This window comes from Schistocerca gregaria, chromosome 7, assembly GCF_023897955.1.
Source record: "Schistocerca gregaria isolate iqSchGreg1 chromosome 7, iqSchGreg1.2, whole genome shotgun sequence".
Classification (NCBI taxonomy): Eukaryota; Metazoa; Arthropoda; class Insecta; order Orthoptera; family Acrididae; genus Schistocerca; species Schistocerca gregaria.
Genome location: NC_064926.1, coordinates 63958879 through 63973453, shown reverse-complemented (window position 1 = coordinate 63973453; position 14575 = coordinate 63958879). Strand labels below are relative to the sequence as shown.

Below are 14575 nucleotides of genomic sequence, written 5' to 3'. Positions count from 1 at the left end.
ACAGAACGGAGTTCCGTTCTACCTACGATCCCTACCCTTTTCAATTTACACTTCTGCTTACAAAAACCCTAGATATGAACCATCTGCGATTGCATGACAGCATATACATATATAATTGACAACATTAATTACAGTTGTACTTGAAATATTACATAATTATTTACAAAATATGTTTTAATACATTTATTCCACATACATCAAAGAGGTTATTTTAAATAGATAAACTATACAAAAGGTTACTCTTGTTAGAGTATTTTCTTAATTTATCAAAATTATTATGGAACAAAAAAAATTAAAATATACAGATTAATGGCAGTATTATATTTACAATAGCATTACATTACATTTTGACCACGGGATGGACAATACTTGTGGCACTGCAAGAGCGTTAGCACTGCCCGGGACATGTGCTGCATGGTAAGCAACAGCTAACTCGTCAGTAACTTCCTCTGGGATGGGACGCCTTCGTTTTCCATGTTCCACACCAAGCTAACTTGTGTTTTAGAATTCCATTACCGACTTCTTTAAATCATTTAATGATATCTGGCTTCTCCTCAGACGTTTCCGTTGGCGGTATACTCGCAATGGAGCAGTGTAATTGCTGCCGTTCAGATGAAGCAGTTACACTGACGGCGATCGGTCTCTCTTCTCGACAGCCCTACTATTCACTCACGAAATGGCTAGTCGAATGACAGCGTCGATGTCATACCGGTATACAAAGGGTACAGCGCCAGATTAGCACTCCCGGGCAAAACTGAAAGTAAATTTTTTCCAGTGTAAATCTGTTCCGCATTGACGTACAATTTAGTATGTGTACCAAATTTCGCTGCCGAACGATAATTACAGCCCACACTGGACCTCCTTTGCTTCATGTCTATTCATAGTTATAAGAGAATAGTGAAAGGTGTCGGTTTCGAATACCTGCCAAGCAAAAATAATTTGTTTCGTCGTTTCAGGTTCCAATATCACGCTATTGGTGAACATATATAACATCTGTCATCCGATTGTGTTTAGTTGACAATTTATATAGGTACTGGGTTCTACTCCCCGTCCATCACCACAACTTTGCTTCATGGCGTTTGGCCCTTGTGCGTTGCACTTTATTATATATATATTTCGTAGTTACTTCTCAGGGCCAATATAAGCTTCATGAGGTTTCCAGTGCCGCGCGGGATTAGCTGAGCGGTCTAGGTCTAAGGCGCTGCAGTCACGGACTGTGCGGCTGGTCCCGGCGGAGGTTCGAGTCCTCCCTCGGGCGTGGATGTGTGTTTGTCCTTAGGATAATTTAGCTTAAGTAGTGTGTAAGCTTAGGGACAGATGACCTTAGTAGTTAAGTCTCATAAGATTTCACAAACATTTGAACATTTTGGAGTTCCCAGTGCAGTGCTAAACGTATCGTCATTTATTTTCAGGTTCGGACATTCGGCTTTGTAAACTGATACTCGTGAAAACCATAAATTACGTCTCTTTATGTCTAGTCGAGTCTCGATCAACGACGTCAGCTTTGTTTGGTAAACAATGGGTTGAAATTCAGATCACGAAAGAGAACTCTCATATCATTTTATGGCTGGGTAAAGACTTCTGAAGTATCAGTTATTGTACTGAACTTTTACTCACCAGTTTAAGGAGTGTCTCATCTCCAGTAACGCCTTTTCTAATATTTCTTGTCTGACGGTATTGGTTTACATCTGGACTGACTGCCATAATGAGCAGTGTTCTCTTGTGGTAACCATTGTGTATAGTCAAACATCTGTACCCCACCGGGTTTTGACGTTCAGAGGACCTGCGACACAGCTACATTGTGTTGGTTGTGTTCAGCAGTGGCCCACTTTGGACATACACTATATATAAGGCTTATTTCAATAGCGGCACAAGTCCATTTTTGTTCACTTGAGATACAGGGTATTAAAGTTAAATGAGCGCTGAAAAATCTGCAGTTGAGATACCAGAAATATTCAAGCATATGGCTTCTTGCTAGAGATGAACCTTTCTTTCTGTTTGTTTGGATCATTAACTTCAGAAGCTTTATAGGCAGAAAAGTGGAGGTAATGGACTTGTACTACTATTGAAATAAGCCCTTTATATATACTTTAACTACGACATCTATTCCATGTGTAGTTATTGCAAGTTGTACTAGAAAATGGCAATAACGCCGAAATAACCTAATAGTACGAAAGAATAATAAACACTACGAGCTAACAGGAATTAGCTATTCATTAATTGATAAGAATTATGAGAACTCCTTTGTTCATCCATTTCCAGCTCTCCGATGCGTTAAGCATCAGAAACATAGAGCATTTCAGAGTACCTCTCTATATCGCAAAGACTGCCACAGTCAGCGGCATGTCTGCCCTCGATAAACGGCATGGTCAGTCGATGTCCTGTGGTTACTTTGAAAAGGTTTCAGGTTGACTTTATGTGCCATACTGTGAGCAAGTGATGATATTATACTGGTCCCAGGTGTTGAATGGCGCAAAAAGTTTCTCTCGGACAAGTCCTATCTCCCTGTCACTTTCTCTCTCTCTCTCTCTCTCTCTCTCTCTCTCTCTCTCTCTCTCTCTGAGTGTGTATGTGTGTGTGTGTGTGTGTGTGTGTGTGTGTGTGTGTGTGTGTGTGCGCGCACGCGGGCGTATGTGTATTTGGCTATTAGAAACTTTACCTGTTACAGGGCACTTCCGTCAATACGACTTTGGATTGCTAGGAAACATGAAGAAGTACGGCAGGACTTCTCCGCCAGATTACAACCTCAGAAATATATCTTCCCCCGTCATCGCCATGTATGGCAACGGTGACTGGCTCGTCGGGGAGAAGGTAAGTCCTTATCCTAGTTTTTGTTTTGTTTTGTAAATGAAACTGCCTTTTCCTGCTGCTAGTCACTTTATTTATCCCATACGCGTTTCTCCTTCTCCTAAGGCATCATCAGTGGGATCTATAACGATACAGTTTAGTTAGTTATGGATTATCAAACAGTTCACTTCGCGATTTTTTGCAAGAAAAAGTAATTACTTACGATTTGCTGATCTGCGTTTCCTCACATCTGGTCTGGAGGTCGCACTACCACTTTTTTCACTGCCATATCTTTGTGTTCTCGCCTTCCACACACTGTCCACCATGTTTCTCACTATTATTTTGTGGTGGACTATTGTTCTTTTGCCACCCGATACAACTATTTCGTCGTACACTGATTTTCACAGCGTAAATATTGCGATTCCATTACGTGTTTCATCTTCTTTGGTAGGTTTACCTATCTGTTGCCAACCTAGATAAGTATATGTTCGATACTAACTTCTATTTATGATGTTTATACTGTGTGTGTGTGTGTGTGTGTGTGTGTGTGTGTGTGTGTGTGTATGGGTGAGAGAGAGAGGGGGGATAGAGCCGACTTCTTTTTTGGGGGGTGGGGGGGGGGGGTGGGGGGGGGGGGTGTACTTGCCGTTAGCGAGTGACTGAAAACTTTGGTGACAGCTGGGCTGGACAGCTGTTTTTGACTCTTCGTTTCAGTATTCTGTGGAGGGGTTCATGGATGAGTGAGTGTAAAGATGTTGGGTTCTATTATTATTAAATTGGACAGTATTATTATATTAATACTTTTTGCGAACGTTATTCTATTATTTTATCTATTACTGAAAATAATGAATTACTTGGCATGTGTACTTAGTCATTAACAGGATTTTCCCTTCTGCTTTGGTTTTATGTATGTGGTAATTTTCTTGCATAGTCAGATGTTTTTATTGTTGATTCTAATTATTTTCATGTCATCTTCTCTATTGGTTGGTTTGTGGTAATTTTCTCTTAGGTGTTTTGCAAATGTGGTATGGTTTGTCCCATATTTCCAGGCTCTCATTTGTTCCTTGTATCTGACATCAGATGTTCTTCCTGTTTGCCATATGCATGTGCCTTCACAAGTGCTACACTTTAACTGATATATACCTGCTTTCTGGTATATGTCTCTGTTTCTTGTCAGTTTTGGGGGGTATTTTTGTATAGAAGTATCTGTTGTGTATACTATGTTTATTCCCTGTCTTTTGAAAATGTTGCTGATTTTATGGGTGAGTTTGTGTTTGTATCCCATTGTGTACCATCTTGTGTTTTCTTTCATCTTTTTCTCGTTATCCTGTGTAGTTGTTATGGGACTGCTTCTTTGTGTTTGGTTCTTTTGTGTTGTTGTCTGTGGTTTGGAGCTTTCTGCTTTTATTTTACTTTTAATTTTGTTGTTTAGCGCTTTGTGACTTATTATTGTAACCATTATTTTCTGCTATCTCAATTATTATGCCCAGTTCTTTTTGGTAGCTTTCTTTGGTGAGTGGTACTGTGTTGAGTCTATGAGGCATGTGTCGAAGTGCTACATCACTGCCCGAGGCAGGATTCGAACCTGCGACTGTAGCAGTCGCGTGGTTCCAGGCTGTAGCGCCTAGAACCGCTCGGCAGTACCACAGATAAATACAAGTTTAATAAGAACTTGAATCTTCATGGTAATATTTTTAAAAGAAAAAAAAAAGACTTAGAATTTCAACTTATATAAATGATCAAGGCTTACTGGCAAATGAATAAATAATAATTAAAAATTAATAAAAATACAATATTTTTGGCCAGCAGTCAATTACAAGTTTACAGTAAACGTACTTAGAATGCCAGACCGGAATATTAGCAAGGCCCACTGAGGATAAGAAAAATATTTTTAAGTCATAATTCGTCGACAACGGCCAATTACAAGTTAGAGACAAAAACGGCGTCACGGAGGTACTAGCAAAGGTTTATTTTAGTTTCTTTAACCAAAAGGAACTACATCAACAGCCAATAGAACCACATAAACTTGACTAACTAACCAGTTGCTTTAATAAATGGAGACGAATACCTTTATTAGCCTCTGCATTCATGAATTAAATAGCGCGTCGAAGTGGCCATTTGTTTTGAATTAGCTGTCAACTGAGGCGTCTGATAACAGGTACGTAGGACTGCACAACGAAGCCCCTTCCAGGCTTCTTTACCAGATATGTATCATAACAACAACAATAATAGTAATACCCTGCAACATACTAAATTATATTAATAAACCTCCCACTAACATAGGGACACATGCACAAATAAACTTGAGAGCATAGCCTCGGAATAAAATGCAATCCAGCACGGAGAGTATAAATCCAATCTCTTAACAGAGTAGCTCATAAAAAGAATAACTGTATAACTAGTAAAGTTTGCATGAATGTCAGGAGCAGAAATGGGCTATTCACCTTCAATAAGTGTGCCAAGCACGCGCCTCGTGCAGTTAACAAGAAATGGTTCAAATGGCTCTGAGCTCTATGAGACTTAACTTCTGAGGTCATCAGTCCACTATAGCTTAGAACTACCTAAACCTAACTAGCCTAAGGACATCACACACATCCATGCCCGAGGCAGCATTCTAACCTGCGACCGAAGCGTTCGCGAAGTTCCAGACTGTAGCGCCTAGAACCGCTCGGCCACTCCGGCCGGCGTTAACAACAAAATTTAGCAAATAACACAGGCACCCAACAGTTCATGATGACTTCGAAACGTTTACAAACTGCCTTTTACAATTAATTGACGAACGAACTTTTGCCCGGTTATATGCAAGGCACAGAACATTCACTTGCGAGAAGCGACATAACCAGATGACGGGAGCCAAGAACACCTGTTTAAAAAGTTCAAATCACCGCCCAACAACGGAGGCAGATGACCACCAGGAAGATTTCACACGAGAAGAAATTCCTGGCCACGTTCCCGTCTGTCAAGTGGCTGAATGGCTTGTGGCTCGGCACCAGCAGTCCACAGGCCGGACAGTCGCTCTGTCCCACTGATCATCTCTGCGGGTAGGCAAACACGTCCGCAGCAACAGTGGACTCCGACCAGCACAGGGTGCCTCATTTGAAGCAGCAACCGAGTAGACGTTCCCACAGAGCGGCTGCTAACAATATTGCACACACGCAGCTCAGATACGTACCGTATATGCTTAATAAAGTACTGGAAACAAACCTCACTGCATGAAGGTATAGTGAATTCAATTGTTGTAATAGTCGGGTGGTCTTTTGTAAGTAAGCCCGATTCTGTACCATCTTTCGAAAATTAGAAATCTCACAAAACAACGAACGCATCATCTCAGAGCTCAGAAAAAAATGGTTCAAATGGATCTGAGCACTATGGGACAGCGGTCGCGCTGTTCCAGACTGTAGCGCCTAGAACCACTTCGGCCGGCCACTGCTCATAAGTGCTCATTAAAGAACCAGAAAATCTGTAAATACCACTGCACCAAGCTTTATAACATAAACCGTCGCAGTATGTAGGAGCTGATTTTAGGATATACACTCCTGGAAATTGAAATAAGAACACCGTGAATTCATTGTCCCAGGAAGGGGAAACTTTATTGACACATTCCTGGGGTCAGATACATCACATGATCACACTGACAGAACCACAGGCACATAGACACAGGCAACAGAGCATGCACAATGTCGGCACTAGTACAGAGTATATCCACCTTTCGCAGCAATGCAGGCTGCTATTCTCCCATGGAGACGATCGTAGAGATGCTGGATGTAGTCCTGTGGAACGGCTTGCCATGCCATTTCCACCTGGCGCCTCAGTTGGACCAGCGTTCGTGCTGGACGTGCAGACCGCGTGAGACGACGCTTCATCCAGTCCCAAACATGCTCAATGGGGGACAGATCCGGAGATCTTGCTGGCCAGGGTAACTGACTTACACCTTCTAGAGCACGTTGGGTGGCACGGGATACATGCGGACGTGCATTGTCCTGTTGGAACAGCAAGTTCCCTTGCCGGTCTAGGAATGGTAGAACGATGGGTTCGATGACGGTTTGGATGTACCGTGCACTATTCAGTGTCCCCTCGACGATCACCAGAGGTGTACGGCCAGTGTAGGAGATCGCTCCCCACACCATGATGCCGGGTGTTGGCCCTGTGTGCCTCGATAGTATGCAGTCCTGATTGTTGCGCTCACCTGCAGGCGGTGCACAAATGCTGCGCAGCTAGCGCCATTCGACGGCCAACACCGCGGTTCCTGGTGTGTCCGCTGTGCCGTGCATGGGATCATTGCTTGTACAGACCTCTCGCAGTGTCCGGAGCAAGTATGGTGGGTCTGACACACCGGTTATCAATGTGTTCTTTTTTCTCTTTCAGGAGTGTAAGTGTGGTCGCAGACCGAAGAAGCCATTGACCCAGGTTTTCTACAAGGCACAAAGCCCGTAATGGTGTGGGCTGTATTTACATGGAATGGAGAGGGTTCTCTGGTCCAAATGAACCAATCATTGACTGGAAACGGTTACGTTCGGCTACTTGGGGAACGTCTGCAACCATTCATGAACTTCATGTTCCCAAACAACGATGGAACTCTTATCGATGACAATGCGCAATGTCACCGGGTCACAATTGTTCGCAGTTGGTTTGAAGAACAGTCTGGACAATTCGAGCGTATCATTTGGCCACCCAAAACGCCTGGCATCAATCCCATCGAACATTTATCGTCCAACTTTCTCAATTATGGACGGGTGTGGAGGCAGCACGATATGTCCCATGACTTTTGTCACCTCGGTGTAGGTACATGTAGAGAAACGTACGACGGAAACGAATAGTCCAGAGATGCGTGTAGGCAAGCATCTGCAAGTCATTCTTACTGTACAAGACTGATAGAGTTCAACCCTCACTCACATAGTATCAACTGTAGGCTTGTTCATCCGAGGCTGCTGTCGCTGGAACACTCTAACTAGAGCTCTGCCTTGCTTGGCGTTTGAGGACCTTATACAGGGCGGCTCAAAAGTAACTTCACACACTTTGTGGGTATAACTTTTGCATCAAAACAACAGCCAAACGTTAAATAATGTTTTTCTGAATTAGCTTTATTTTCGAATTATGATGCATAATGTCATATGTGGTAGGTATTACATGATGGTCAAGTACAGGCTTTGCCTGCATATCGACTGTTGTTGCTTTTACACATCTCTACACTGCTCAGTCGATTCTGGCAAGAAGCGCTTTTGTTTACTTGACTTTGGTGGGGTCCGTTATACTCTATGACGCTGTTGTTGTGTAGCGGCTTCAGATGTACTGCGTACATTCATTCTGTCGGTAGTTCATTGACTGCAGTCGTTGTGTACGGTACGATGACGTACTCACACGGTGAATACGCACCTCCTTTACGGTGCAGCAAAAGGCAATGCAGGAGCAGCAAGACGACGGTATACGGAAATGTTTCCGAACAGAAGACTATCAGACTTTCACTCTTGTGGACAGGCGTGTAAAGGAATGTGGCATTCGTGGTGCGCCACTTTTAGGTCGGTCGCGACTGGATGAAGTGGGTGGTGAGAAACAGCTCGTGTATAGTACTGCTATTGAGAATGTAGCACAGCTACAACAGCGAACTTAAAATGAATGTGCAGCTTCTAACAACCCTGCCACAACAAAGGTCAAAAATTAATTATGATTTGTAGTGTTGCTCACGCTGCTAAATATTGCACTTTCGGGGAACAACAAAGTTAAATGTGGCACAGTTAATAAAGTCATTTCTTGCAATAATGGATAAACTAGGCACTCATCTTTTCGTGTTTCCCATGGCTCAATCGTCCAAAATCTAGGTAGTGATGATTCCAAGCTCGGATGCAAAGAGACCTAGGTGTTATTCTGAGATATTCAAAAGTTTTATATTTGTGTTTCATAAACCATTCTTGAAGATTAAACTTTTGCAAGTTAAGACAATGGCGATGTAAAAAAGTAATCAGCACTCCGAATTTAAGTTACACTTCTTTTTTATTACTTTTGTTGTAATATCACGTAACTCACAAAACATCACTTGACAATATAAAACATACTTGAAAATATCTTCCTCACTGTTAAAGTTCACATTTTATAAACTGACTACAATTTGCGTCTTTTCAACATGACGACCAAGACTTGACTCTCTAATAATCACTTACGCGCCCAAAAATCAGACTTACAAGTACGTCAAGATCATAGTGACAAAAAAAGAATACACATAAGAATAATATCATTGTAATATAAACATATCGATGTATAAAAGTACCTCTACCCCAATGAGATCAAATGTGAATGTTGACTCAGAAATATGTTAACTAATTTACAGAAACACAGTATAATATTTCTGGTATCGAGAGGTTGAGAGGAGGTGCCGCAATGGTTACGTAATTCAAGTACCATTACAAGCTGTTCAGAATGAGATGAATAAAGTTTGCAAGATTCGGAGGGCGGTAAGACGTCGAGATGATCCGATCATAAGTACCCCCCGTATAAATGGGGGTCCCTCAATCAACTGTATGGCGCCTCATTGGGAGACAGCAATAGACCCATTTCACCTGCAGAAGGTACAGGAGCTGACACCTGTAGTCTGCCCTAGACTTCAGAATATCTGTTAGTGGTTACTCGAGCGCCAAGCTGCTTATTCACGGTTCGGTCGCCGGATGCCGTAAAAGAATGAGGGGCTAGTTACCTGTGCAGGTATCGTGATGATGTTCGATTTTTGGAGCGCTCAACTGCGAGGTCATCACCGCCAGTACAAACACCCAATTTTTTCACAGTCCAATTTTTTACACAGTCTATCTAGCCACTGTCACAAATGATGATGATGATGATCATGATGATGATGATGATGAAATGCTGAGGACAACACAAACACTCAGTCCCCGGGCAGAGAAAATCCCCGACCTGACTGGGAAACGAACCGGGGACGCCGTGATCCAGTCACAAGACGTGCAGGTATCCTGAACGCTCAGAAGATGCACTTGAGAGCATATGAGAACACTCCTGTAACTAGAATACGAGATATCAACATCATTTTTCAGAGAACACTTTATGCAGCAGAGTGGACGATCAGTTGCGACATTCAATTCCACGTTGCCTGACTGGCAGAGGGTATCGAGAGATTTTGGAACATGGAGTGTGAAGCCTGCTCTATGATGTCGCACTTGCTACACGAATAAACTTACGGCTTATGCTGGATGGTAGCCCTGCTCACATCAGCCGGCAGACAATATAGTATCTCAGTGTTGCTAATCCCGGTAGGTGGATCAGCCGTGCCCGACCAATTGCTTGGCCTGCGAGGTCTCCACATCTTAATCCCCTGCACTTTCAGTTTCGGGGCCATCTCAAGGAGCCCGTGTGCAGTGCTGCTATTGAGAATGTAACAAAACTACACTAACGAACTTAAAACGGCTGTGCAACTGTGCAGACCGAGATGAAAGGAGCCTGCAACATTCAGAGAGAAGTAATACAACGAACAAGTCAATGTTTTCGGCTACATGGACATCATTTTGACATGTTATTGGGTACATGTACAATATGTGCACTACTGGCCATTAAAATTGCTACACCACGAAGATGACGTTCTACAGACGCGAAGTTTAACCTACAGGAAGAAGGTGCTGTGATACGCAAATAATTAGCTTTTCAGACCATTCACACAAGGTTGGCGCCCGTGGCGACACCTACAACGTGCTGACATGAGGAAAGTTTCCAGCCGATTTCTGATACGCAAGCAGCAGTTGACCGGCGTTGCCTGGTTAAACGTTGTTGTGATGCCTCGTGTAAGGAGGAGAAATGCGTACCATCACGTTTACCGACTTTGATTCTAGCCTATGGCGATTGCGGTTTATCGTATCGCGATATTGCAGCTCGCGTTCGTCGAGATCCAATGACTGTTTGCAGAATATGGAATCGGTGGGTTCAGGAGGGTAATACGGAACGCTGTGCTGGATCCCAAGCGGCCTCGTATCAATAGCAGTCGATATGACATGCATCTTATCCGAATGGCTGTAACGGATCGTGCAGCCACGTCTCGATCCCTGAGTCAACAGAGGGGACGTTTGCAAGACAACCACCAGCACAAACAGTTCGATGACGTTTGCAGCAGCATGGAATATCACCTCGGAGACCATGGCTGTGGCTACCCTTGACGCTGCATCACAGACAGGATCGCCTGCGATGGTGTACTCAAGGACGAACCTGGTGCACGAATAGCATAACGTCATTTTTTCGGATGAATCCAGGTTCTGTTTACAGCATCACGATGTTCGCATCCGTGTTTGGCGACATCGCGGTGAACGCACATTGGAAGCGTGTATTCATCATCGCCATACTGGCGTATCGCCCGGCGTGATGGTATCGGGTGCAATTGGTTACACGTCTCGGTCACCTCTTGTGCGCATTGACGGCACTTTGAACAGTGGACGTTACATTTCAGATGTGTTACGACCCGTGGCTCTATCCTTCATTCGATCTCTGCGAAACCCTACATTTTAGAAGGATAATGCACGACCGCATGTTGCAGGTCCTGTACGGGCCTTTCTAGATAGAGAAAATGTTCGACTGCTGCTCTGGCCAGCAGATCTCTCGCCAACTGAAAACCTCTGGTCAATGGTGCCCGAGAAACTGGCTTGTCACAATACGCCAGACATTACTCTTGATGAACTATGGTACCGTACTGAAGCTGCATAGGCAGCTGTACATATACATGCCATCCAAGCTCTGTTTGACTCAATGCCCAGGCGTATCCAGGCCGTTATTGTGGCCAGAGGTGGTTGTTCTGGGTACTGATTTCTCAGGATCTATGCACCCAAATTGCGTGAAAATGTAATCACATGTCATTTCTAGTATAATATACACTCCTGGAAATTGAAATAAGAATACCGTGAATTCATTTTCCCAGGAAGGGGAAACTGTATTGACACATTCCTGGGGTCAGATACATCACATGATCACACTGACAGAACCACAGGCACATAGACACAGGCAACAGAGCATGCACAATGTCGGCACTAGTACAGTGTATATCCACCTTTCGCAGCAATGCAGGCTGCTATTCTCCCATGGAGACGATCGTAGAGATGCTGGATGTAGTCCTGTGGAACGGCTTGCCATGCCATTTCCACCTGGCGCCTCAGTTGGACCAGCGTTCGTGCTGGACGTGCAGACCGCGTGAGACGACGCTTCATTCAGTCCCAAACATGCTCAATGGGGGACAGATCCGGAGATCTTGCTGGCCAGGGTAGCTGACTTACACCTTCTAGAGCACGTTGGGTGGCACAGGAGACATGCGGACGTGCATTGTCCTGTTGGAACAGCAAGTTCCCTTGCCGGTCTAGGAATGGTAGAACGATGGGTTCGATGACGGTTTGGATGTACCGTGCACTATTCAGTGTCCCCTCGACGATCACCAGAGGTGTACGGCCAGTGTAGGAGATCGCTCCCCACACCATGATGCCGGGTGTTGGCCCTGTGTGCCTCGATAGTATGCAGTCCTGATTGTGGCGCTCACCTGCAGGGCGCCAAACACGAATACGACCATCACTGGCACCAAGGCAGAAGCGACTCTCATCGCTGAAGACGACACGTCTCCATTCGTCCCTCCATTCACGCCTGTCGCGACACCTGTGGAGGCGGGCTGCACGATGTTGGGGCGTGAGCGGAAGACGGCCTAACGGTGTGCGGGAACGTAGCCCAGCTTCATGGAGACGGTTGCGAATGGTCCTCGCCGATACCCCAGGAGCAACAGTGTCCCTAATTTGCTAGGAAGTGGCGGTGCGGTCCCTTACGGCACTGCGTAGGATCCTACGGTCTTGGCGTGCATCCGTGCGTCGCTGCGGTCTGGTCCCAGGTCGACGGGCACGTGCACCTTCTGCCGACCACTGGCGACAACATCGATGTACTGTGGAGACCTCACGCCCCACGTGTTGAGCAATTCGGCGGTACGTCCACCCGGCCACCCGCATGCCCACTATACGCCCTCGCTCAAAGTCCGTCAACTGCACATACGGTTCACGTCCACGCTGTCGCGGCATGCTACCAGTGTTAAAGACTGCGATGGAGCTCCGTATGCGACGGCAAACTGGCTGACACTGACGGCGGCGGTGCACAAATGCTGCGCAGCTAGCGCCATTCGACGGCCAACACCGCGGTTCCTGGTGTGTCCGCTGTGCCGTGCGTGTGATCATTGCTTGTACAGCCCTCTCGCAGTGTCCGGAGCAAGTATGGTGGGTCTGACACACCGGTGTCAATGTGTTCTTTTTTCCATTTGCAGGAGTATATTTGTCCAATGAATACCCGTTTATCAATTGCATTTCTTCTTGGTGTAGCAATTTTAATGGCCAGCAGTATAGTTGTGTTGGGTTTCGGGTCCCTACGTGTCCTTGCTTTCTGAGAAGAATTAATTTTGTGTTATTTGTGTTGCACTTGTGATCCCTAATGTACTACATAACTCTGAAATACAGCAGTTTGAGACAAATCTTTAATTAACATTTTGCTGTTATTTTGATGCAGACATTACACACACAAGGTGTGTACAGTTACATTTGAATCATCCTATATATGACATTTGGGACTGCTCACAGATGGGACGTGAATGCGTCGCTTTTTTACCTCCAGTTGTTAATCGGTACGAGTGACATCAGGGGTTTTCAGTTTGTATGAGCTCGCAATGGACTGATGACAGCGGTTGTACTGTGCACCTCTACATAAGTTTGTAAGCTTACAGCTAATACATTTAAATTATTATTTCTTTTCCTTTGACAACCTTTCATGATTCGTTCATTAAATTTACAGGATAAATAATGGGAAGAAACATACCAAGAGCACACCTTAGACGAGAAATTTAATTCATAAGAATATAATTATAAGACTCTGAATTTAGTTTTCCTTTGCAATGGGTCAGAAACAATTACAGTGGAGGTCAAAAAAAAGTGTGGCACTGAAAAGAAAAAAAATAATAATAATCTCTGCCACTTTCACATTTATCGTCGCGAGAAGCATCCAAACATAATAAACGCATATAGAATAGGACGCCATACTGTCCGTCCTGTGTGTGAGGACATAAAAAACATGGTACGTGCTAGATTTGAGACTGTGCTACACAGGAAACCCATGGATACGTTCCCATAAGCCACATGCGTCGTAACGCAATACGACTTAAGCCGTTCATACCGTTGGTGCATCGGATGCAAGGCTCCACGCTGATGATACAAATTATCACGACCATTGCTCACCGCGAGATTAAAAAGAACTGGTTCAAATGGCTCTGAGCACTATGGGACTTAGTTTCTGTGGTCATCAGTCCCCTAGAACTTAGAACTACTCAAACCTAACTAACCTATGGACATCACACACATCCATGCCCGAGGCAGGATTCGAACCTGCAACCGTAGCTGTCGCTCGGTTCCAGACTAGCGCCTAGAACCGTTCGGGCACTGCGGCCGGCCCGCGAGATTCAATTCCACCTGGTTCGTGGGCGTATGAAGCGGTAAAGAAACTATGTACGCAGAGACGAATGAGGTAGCAGTCCAGCGATTATACGGGACACATATGGGGAAATCCACTGTCATAATACTGGAGCAGAAAGAAATGAAAGAAATCATCTGTCTGGAGATGACTGTACGACACTTTTTGTTAAAACTCAAGCTTTTGTTGCTCAAAAGAATAGATACAAATTACAAGTCCTTCTCACATTCAGCCTTACGAAACAACGTTATGGTGTAGGAAATACTACAGGATACCATCGACCAAGCCTATCTTGTACTGCTGATGAAATTTAATACGGAAGAAT

The 14575-nt window shown here is 44.4% G+C and overlaps 1 protein-coding gene across 1 annotated transcript in view; it reads left to right on the top strand.

The window, feature by feature from the left end:
* Positions 1–14575, top strand: part of LOC126282076 (lipase 3-like) — a 135537-nt gene that overhangs the window by 106909 nt on the left and 14053 nt on the right. Inside the window, exon 7 of the mRNA XM_049981531.1 lies at positions 2669–2811. Within this exon, the coding sequence (XP_049837488.1) occupies positions 2669–2811 (143 nt within the window). The remainder of the gene's footprint in view (positions 1–2668; positions 2812–14575) is intronic.